This window comes from Ailuropoda melanoleuca, chromosome 2 (genome assembly GCF_002007445.2).
Source record: "Ailuropoda melanoleuca isolate Jingjing chromosome 2, ASM200744v2, whole genome shotgun sequence".
Classification (NCBI taxonomy): Eukaryota; Metazoa; Chordata; class Mammalia; order Carnivora; family Ursidae; genus Ailuropoda; species Ailuropoda melanoleuca.
This window is the reverse complement of record NC_048219.1, coordinates 95,349,351-95,358,072: the sequence shown is the minus strand read 5'-3', so window position 1 is coordinate 95,358,072 and position 8,722 is coordinate 95,349,351. Positions and strand designations below refer to the sequence as shown.

Sequence of the window (8,722 nt, the reverse complement as noted above, 5' to 3'; positions counted from 1 at the left end):
TTAAGGGTGTGAATCCTCTTCCTGCAGGAAAGCAGTGGCCTCACTAATCCAGTGTCTACAGATATCCATGAAGACACAACTGAAGCCAAAAGAGACCCAGAAAACCCAGAGCCTTGGCACCAATGCATCTTTATCAGATCAGCATCTGTGGCTCTGGCCCCTATCCTATTTCTTGAATTCTCACAACAAGTACTAACTGGGCCAAAAAAGAGCTTAGGACTTAGTATTTGGTAATTTTCACAACTAATTGGTAATTTTAATACTGCAGAGATTTCAACTGAAGACCTCCTTACCTCATATTGACTTGTAGTCATTTATACCATTCATAAAGGGCATGCTTGTGATCTCAATGCACTGACTGACACCTTCCCTTATCTTCCTGTTTCCCTTATTGGTTTCAGCTCCGTCTGAGATCACTTTTGCCATCGATGTTGGGAATGGCCCTGTAGAGCTCATAGTTCACTCCCCTTCTCTTCTGAATGACAACCAATGGCATTACATCCGGGCTGAGAGGAACCTCAAGGAGACTTCACTCCAGGTGGACAGCCTCCCAAGGATGACCAGGGAGACCTCGGAAGAAGGCCATTTCCGATTGCAGCTGAACAGCCAGCTGTTTGTAGGTAAGGGACATCTCGAGTCCCCTCTGTGCTAACACCCTACAAGACTTCTGTGTGAATAGGCCCAGGGAAAATTATGATTTTGTTTCAGACCTGAGAGGTGGTTAAAATATGTCATAAAGCATTTATAATTATAAATTTGATTTTACAAATTCTTCTTCTATTAGTCCTGGGTGGTGCAGTTGTTTAAGCATCTGCTTTCAGCTCAGGTCATGACCCAGGGTCCTGGGATCTAGTCCCTCATCAGGCTCCCAGCTCAGCGGGAAGTCTCCTTCTCCCTCTGCCTGCCACTCCCCCTGCTTCTGCTCTTGCTCTGACAAATAATAAATAAATAAATAAATAAATAATAAATAAATAAAATCTTTTTTAAAAAATCTCCCANGTGGTGCAGTTGGTTAAGCATCTGCTTTCAGCTCAGGTCATGACCCAGGGTCCTGGGATCTAGTCCCTCATCAGGCTCCCAGCTCAGCGGGAAGTCTCCTTCTCCCTCTGCCTGCCACTCCCCCTGCTTCTGCTCTTGCTCTGACAAATAATAAATAAATAAATAAATAAATAAATAAATAAATAAATAATAAATAAATAAAATCTTTTTAAAAAAATCTCCCGTTCTTGCTTCATTAGCCATAACAAGAAGAGATTATGCCACCTCTTGGCAAATTTTGAGGTAGTCTCAGACTCTTTGCCTCTTTTCTCCTTGTACATATTATCTTCAGATGTGCAAGGACCCCTATTATTTTTCATTCTTACAGTCAAAATTCTACTTGTAGAAAAAGAATATATCAGCTATTTACACCTTAGTAGGTGTTGTCTCTAAGTCTGTGAGCCACCCTTCACCCTTCTTAGTGATACCTAACTCCTGATAATTATTGATAACTGTGCAATAAAATATGTTACAGCATCTCAAAGGGATTTGTCACTAGTCATATGGTGGGGGAGGGAACTTCTGTTTTCCACAGGCTTCTTTGGCTCCCTGAAATCACATAATTCAGGCGGCTGCCTTACATTTGCACAGAAAAGCAGGCCTGGTTCCCTAGTTGATGTCCCTTTATTGGGCAGTTCCTCCTGAGACTCAGAATCAGCCTTTATTTAGACAAGTTGTTCATCTGAACCGACCACCACTGCTTATAGTGGGGACCAGAAAGTTCCAAATGTCACTTACTAAGTCCATTCATTCATTCATTCATCCATTCCATAAATAATCACTAAGGACTGAAAACAAGTCAGGCACCTTGTTGGATGAGGGGCATTTAAATTGTGCAGTGACACTGCTTTTCAAAGACCTGTGCATGCCTCTGTGTGTGTGTGTGTGTGTGTGTGTAAGAAAGAGAGGGACCTAGAGACAGCAAGAGAGAGGAAGAGAATTTAGCCACATGAATTCAGGTAGGAAAGGTCAGCCTCATAGCTACAATTTAGAAAGGATTTTTTTGAAAGTAGGTTGAGCAGGGCTTGCAAATCTTTAAAGTACAAAATATAGCTGTAAATATTAGGGCCATTGTAATATTATCAAAGCTAAGAAGCTGTTCTTATATAAAACTTGAATCACAGATGTTTAGAACAGTGATATAAGTAAGGTCCAAAATTCTCCAGTCAACCCATATTTAATTTTCTTTCCTTATTTATTTGTTTTGCCAACTCTCACACTAAAGAGCTTTACTACTAGTAATGAAATGCCATCAGCAATCAATGGGGGTTTCTTACAAGTTTTCTTTAAATTGGGTTGGTGCAACTTTTAATTCTGACAAAAGCAGTCATGCCAGCTAAAAGAAAAAAAGAATAACAGAATATGTCATATTTTCTCTTCTCAAGAGGAATCATCTTTCTTTCTTCATCTGTCATGTTTTACCTATCTAGCAGAAGCTATGATATAAGTGATTAAAAGCATTTTTATGATTATAAGGCATTTACTTAATTAATAACCTACATGAGTGATATGACTTACTCTTAAAATATTTTTGAAAATTTGTATTGCTGTTTTAATTCTATTTAAACATCACATTTCATTTCTCTGAAGAAGTTTGCTAGTCATCAAGATTTAATGTCTTTTTGGTGAAATCAATTCAAGTAGTTTGCAATTTTCATAAATTATGTTCCATGCCAAAGTTTAATTTATCTTCAGGCAGTACTTATGAATCTTCCTGCTGGAAAGGTGTATATAAAGATGGAATAATATTTTTTATCCTTTCATGCAAATTTCATGTCATTATGAAATTATTATATGGCCTGAATATGTGATAAACTTTGTGCAAGTCAAAAGGGAAAAGTCACAGCTGTGTTTCATGGCAGGATTTTATCTTCAGATGTTTCAGTTAAATTGATCACAAATGCAGTGAGTTGTAGGAGCATGTCGATGGGTCTGGAGGACATATCTTGCTCGAGCTGGAGCCAAGGTCAGCTGTGGTGAGAACACCTGCTTCCGTTATGTTTCTCTCCAATAAGTTCCATCTCAGATGTTACTCTGCTTTATTGAATTTGTCTTAATGTACTTGAAGAAGAAAAAAAACATGCTGTTGGAGGTCATTTTAGTCTGTTGGTTTGAATTCTGTTGTTTAGTGTTCAGCAATACATTCATTTAGAAATGTCAGGGGGCCAAAAATGCTGAAGTCCTAGTATTTCCATTTTATATAATTCAGTGGTCCAAAACCAAAACCAAAAACCAAAAACAAAACCCTCTACTTAGCTCTAGCAGCCTAAATGAAGAATTACATTCCCTATCATTCAGAAATTTAGAGACACTGGATATTTATATTTGCTAGGCAGAAAAAGATATTGGGTGTGTACTTCTTCCCAAGGATAGATTGAAGGTAGCAGTATTTAAATATGCATTTGGATATGCCTGTCTGTATACCTTTAGCTGCTAAAGGATCTTTCAATCAAAACAGAGCATCATTCAGCATTGCAATTGCTGGTGTTGATGTGTGCTCCTGAGTGCTTTCTGAGTACCAGAAACAGGTTGAATTGTATAGAACAGGATGTACCTTTTCACACTGCCCCTGTCATTGAAATGTGACAAGTTGAAGCGCTCATACATGAGTCAATGCATGCTGGATCCCCAGAATCAATGTTTTTTTCCTTCAGACTTTTATCACCATGATAGTTAGGAACATTTGCAATCATGTCATCCTACTGGTCACGCTTTTTTTTTTTTTAACAGAGTGGGAGAAACTTTATAACACATAGATTCTGAAATGTATGATGGAAGCATGTAATAGTCTTACCATCGAAACTCTTGGAGGTATTACCCCTCCAGTTTGCTGTTCCCTATGAATGTGCCAGTCAGTGTGCAGATGAGGCAAGAGGAATCCAAGAACTAGCACCCATTGCTGAAAAGTGAAACGGGGAGACATGTGTATGTATTCCAGGTCAAGAGCCAACAGGTCACAAGACACTGGTTAAAAAACACCTAGAGTCTGAATACTCATTGTCTTTATCTGCAAAATGGAAAAAAAGAGTCTGTAACTGATCTCTTAGGATCCAAGGATCTGCAGTCTCCATGTTTATGTTAGGAAGGACAATCATCCTTATCCTCATTCTCTCCAAATCTGAATTGCATCTTTCAAATTGGCTGCAATTATAGACATTTTGTAAATATGTGGGCCTGTGAGTCTCATTTTCACATGATTTTACAGCCTTCTTTCTTATTCTATTTTCCCCCCCATGTGTTTTGGTTTTGTTTTGTTTTGTTTTTTCTGGTTTTTCTTGTTGTTTCGGCTTAGCTGTTTACCTTGTCAAAGTAAACTGAAGTCGCTCCCATTTTACAGCTTCTTGGGAAAAATACTAGACCATGAAAGAGAACAATATGATTCTTGATAAATCATAAAGTTCAAAGAGATCCCTAAAAATGCTGCTCTTGGCTCCACGCTGGTAGGGAACTATTATTTCTATTTTCAGGTGGAGCATGCCAAACTTAGTGGGGTCAGTGGTGAAGCCAGTCAGGGATAGTGTACACACAGGAACTTTGAGCTCTGGAACTGCATAAATAAGTACTCTGTGGCAAAACGCGGCCATACATAGGAGCGGCCAGGGAGTCTGTATGTGAATAGTTACTTACATTTATCCTTGTGAATGACTCAGGAGGATGACTTTCCTGATGTGGGCCAGCAGTGTTTTCTATTTGAGAAGATGTAATGTGTCTCAAAGTACAGGAGGGGGTATGCATCCTTTTCACATTAAAAAGTAACTGAAAAATCACCTTTTAGCATATTTATTATAAAAGCCAGAGTGAATAGAAGATGTTACTTAACATTACATCAGTGGGGAAAGAAAAAGGAAAGGAATCGTCTTTTCAAACATCATATAAATTTCTGATGATAACATCTAATTAGCAAAAGTGTTTATTTTTTCAAAGGTAAGTCATACGTCATATTTGAATTATTTTTCTTAGTAAAAAAATTGAATGTGCGATTTATAATGTTCCCCATTAATAGTTAAATATAAGAAATTGTTGTGACGAGTTTAAGAAGTTGGTAAGAGACCTCAGAACGGCAGCAGGCAAGTCCCAGAAATGAAGTGCTTCATTGCTGCGGACCAAGTACCTTGAGGAACACCCAGTGTCCACTCAATAAAAAATTCTATGATGGAAAACAAAACAAAACAAAACCAAAAACAGTGATGCATAACTGCCTGCTTCCCCATACATTTTCTTTCCCCAACACCACTGTTCCACCAAATCACATCCTTATATCTTGAAAGTGTTTTGAAAGAACATTGGTTCTATTTTTATATTCAGAGAAGTGAATGATTAAATCACCCCTTCTGCAAAATTTTGTTTCTTCTTTAAGATGTTCAGAGTTGAAGGCATTTGACCCATTCCAATAGCCCATTTTTACTGTTTTCTGCCCCCCCAATTGTCCAGAAACTTTTTTTGAAGTGTTTATCTGCAACCCCTTCTGGTTTAAATGAAGCTCGTTTCATCATATGCTGGTCTGTATTGGATTGATAATGGGTAATTGAAGGAGAATGTAAAGTTTTCTAGTTTGGTTTGATTGATTGATTGCTCTTGGTAAAACATATCACAAGTCATACTGTCTTTTTTAAAGGAGGGTACAGTATGGTATCATTTTCTCAAGCAAACCCACGGGAAGAAGCCCTCCGATTTAGACTACACAAAACCCAACAGGTCTAGAAGCCCTTATGGCACTGACAGTCATCAACATTTATAACTCAGTAAAGAAAAAATTAGGGCAGTGTCATTTACATGGAGCTGGGGTGGTAATCGTGAAAAAAGAAAGTAAATCCAGGCTTTTCTGGAAAATATAATCAGTATTCCCTGCACATTCAAGAACCTGATCTAAGGGACAGAAGGGAGGTGAGAAGTTGTTTCTGTTTTTTCCATTGAGCATTAACAATCCGGGAAATTCCAGGTTGGAAAAAAAGCAGACCCAGCAAGGCATGCAGATGCTGGGACCTTATCTGCAGCTGAATGAACCTGTTTCAATTTCTCCAAGGCTTTGTCGACATAGCTGAGGATTCAGAGAAGGAGGTGAGAAAGCCCTTGAGCAGAGTGATGAAGGGGAAGAAAATGCAAAGCGTTACTGGCAGATTTACACTCAGTTCGCATGTTGTTACCAAGTTCCTTCTGATCCAAGAAGGAAGGGATTTGGCTTCAAAGTAACTTGTGTAGAAGGTGATTTTGTAGACAAGGTGAGAAGTGCCGCGTTTTGATTCAGCTTCCTCCTTCATCCATGCACCAGGTTAAACTGCTAGGGTCGTCTCAGGACCTATTTATGGTATAGAGAGAGGCTTAGGAACCCACGGTAGACATGGGAATGTGCTACTCAGGTCACCCTTCAAGAAGGACTTGTTTCCCTGCCATGGGAAGTCTGTTAGCAGAGAGTCTTCATGTGTCTGCCCCTTCAGGGAGTGTCTCAGCTGCAGAGAAACACCTGGACAGAGTCACATCCTTTGCAAGGGTGTCAACAATGACCATTTGAATAGAGGGTATAAAGATTTAGCCATTTTGGCCAAAGGAGGTACAACCCTCCTGGGTTTTTTCTAGCTCTAGTGCTCTCTGTGGGGTTGTTCTAGACTGTCCTTAAATATGCACTGCTGCTATTGCCTCCCCTGCCCCTCCTGCTTTCCTCTTCTCCCATCTACAGGTGTGGTTCCCAAGGATATCCCTAACACACCTCTTGCCGCACAGCCTGCTTGCTGGAGAGCCCAACCTGAGCTAGAATCATATAGATTTCTTGTAAAACACACACACACACACTTTTTTTTTTAATCACAGTAATCTCTTAAACAAAATTTATTCTTCATTTCTCCTTAGGATTAGCCATGAAATAGCCCTTCCTCCCCCTTTCTTCTCCAAAATACTCTTTAAAGCTAATGGATTCCTTAGAGTTGTGTTTGCATTGTTTTAATTCATACCTTTTTAATGGTCTTCTTCCTCAAAGTAGGATGGGCGCCTTACCCCTGATCTACCTGACAGACTCCTCTTCATTAATGACATAGCTTTCTGATGATTGATGAACTTTCTTCTCATAGAGGAGTGTACTCCCACTCCACCCTCTACCTGTGATCATACCCATCACACCATGTTATAATGATTTGGTTATTGCCTCTCTCCCCTCTAGTGGTTTCTTTATGGGCAGACATAGTGTCTAATTTATCTTTACATCTTTATGCCTGGTGCAGTTTTTCTGATATATTTTGAATTCAGTAAATGTATAATCAATTATTGAAGGTGATTGGATGCAAAGTTCCAAATGTTGGCCGTTTTAATACTGGCTTTATTTTAAATCATTTACCTTTTCTGAGCCTCAGTTATTCCATCTGCCCACTGGGCTTAATAATCAATATTTCATAAGTCAGTTGCAAAGATTAAATGAACATTTTTTTCTCCTACTTGAAATTCTCTATCAAGAGTTATTAAATAGGAGTTGCAAGAAAAATATCATTTTATTTTATTTTTTTTTAAAGATTTTATTTTTTATTTATTCGACAGAGATAGAGACAGCCAGCGAGAGAGGGAACACAAGTAGGGGGAGTGGGAGAGGAAGAAGCAGGCTCATAGCCCAGGAGCCTGATGTGGGGCTTGATCCCATAACGCTGGGATCACACCCTGAGCTGAAGGCAGACGCTTAAGCACTGTGCCACCCAGGTGCCCCGCAAAATATCATTTTAAATGGGAAATTATTTGTGCTCCCACCCCAGGGGGATAACAAGGCACTCCTTTACCTTGAAATTTATGAGATTTGACATTTAAAGGACACATTCAGTTAGAACAATAGTTCCCAGGGGAGGGATGTCCCCACGTGGTAGTGTATCTGATGTGTGAATGCCTCAAAAGCAGAAGTAGGGCCTTGATAAAAGGGAACGACAACCGCCGTTGTCTTAGCAACTAGCTTTCAAAGCAAAAGGAATTTTCAAACCCTCATTTTCGGACTGTTACATGGTATGCACAAGCTTGCTCTAAGGTGTTCTCACTGGATTCCCTTTGTGGTTGCTCCTGTTTTCCCTGTGCTCTGGTGGGTGAAGATGGGCTTATTTATGGAAAATCCTATCAGATCAGAGAAGGTGCCCAGGCCAGTCTCTCCATTTGTGATTCAATGATACTGTAAGTTTCATGAAATGAACTGAAAGCCGTCCACATCCAACACCTATTTGTGGAGCAATCATGACCTTCAGTGACTTCGCTTCTCATAGCCTGTGCTGCCAGTGAGGCAGAAGCAAAAAGCCAAACAAGTTTTGCTTGTTTTTTAATTGGAATAATTTTCAGGTTTTGTTTTTATTGAAGTATTTTTTTAAACAAAGCTTATTTTTTGTTCTTTCAAGTATCAGCCTTATCTTCTCTTCTTTACTTGTCCAAATAACTCCAAGGACCAATAAGTTCTTCATGACAGATTATGCACCATTTTGCCAGATTGGGGAGGAAACACTGAAAAGTGTCTGATCCTGTCCCTCCATTTGCCACTGTGTCCTTCCTCTCTTCTCTCACTAGTTTTTTGGACATAATTCATTTAACAAATATTTTCTGAACATACTTTGTTTTATCAGCCGTAGAGTAGGCAACAGGAGCATGAAAATGAGTAAGATCCATTTGCTATTTAAGAAGTACAGGATTTGAATGGGAAGGAGAGGTTTTAAGCCAGGTCCCTTAGGGATAT

General features: G+C 39.3%; 1 protein-coding gene and 1 pseudogene across 1 annotated transcript in view; both read left to right on the top strand.

Moving 5' to 3' along the window:
* Nucleotides 1-8,722, top strand: part of CNTNAP5 (contactin associated protein family member 5) — an 820,239-nt gene that overhangs the window by 679,554 nt on the left and 131,963 nt on the right. The window contains exon 17 of the mRNA XM_034654380.1: nucleotides 402-620. Coding sequence (XP_034510271.1) covers nucleotides 402-620 — 219 coding nt within the window. The remainder of the gene's footprint in view (nucleotides 1-401; nucleotides 621-8,722) is intronic.
* LOC100469890 overlaps nucleotides 2,959-8,722 on the top strand; it is a 13,606-nt pseudogene continuing 7,842 nt past the window's right edge.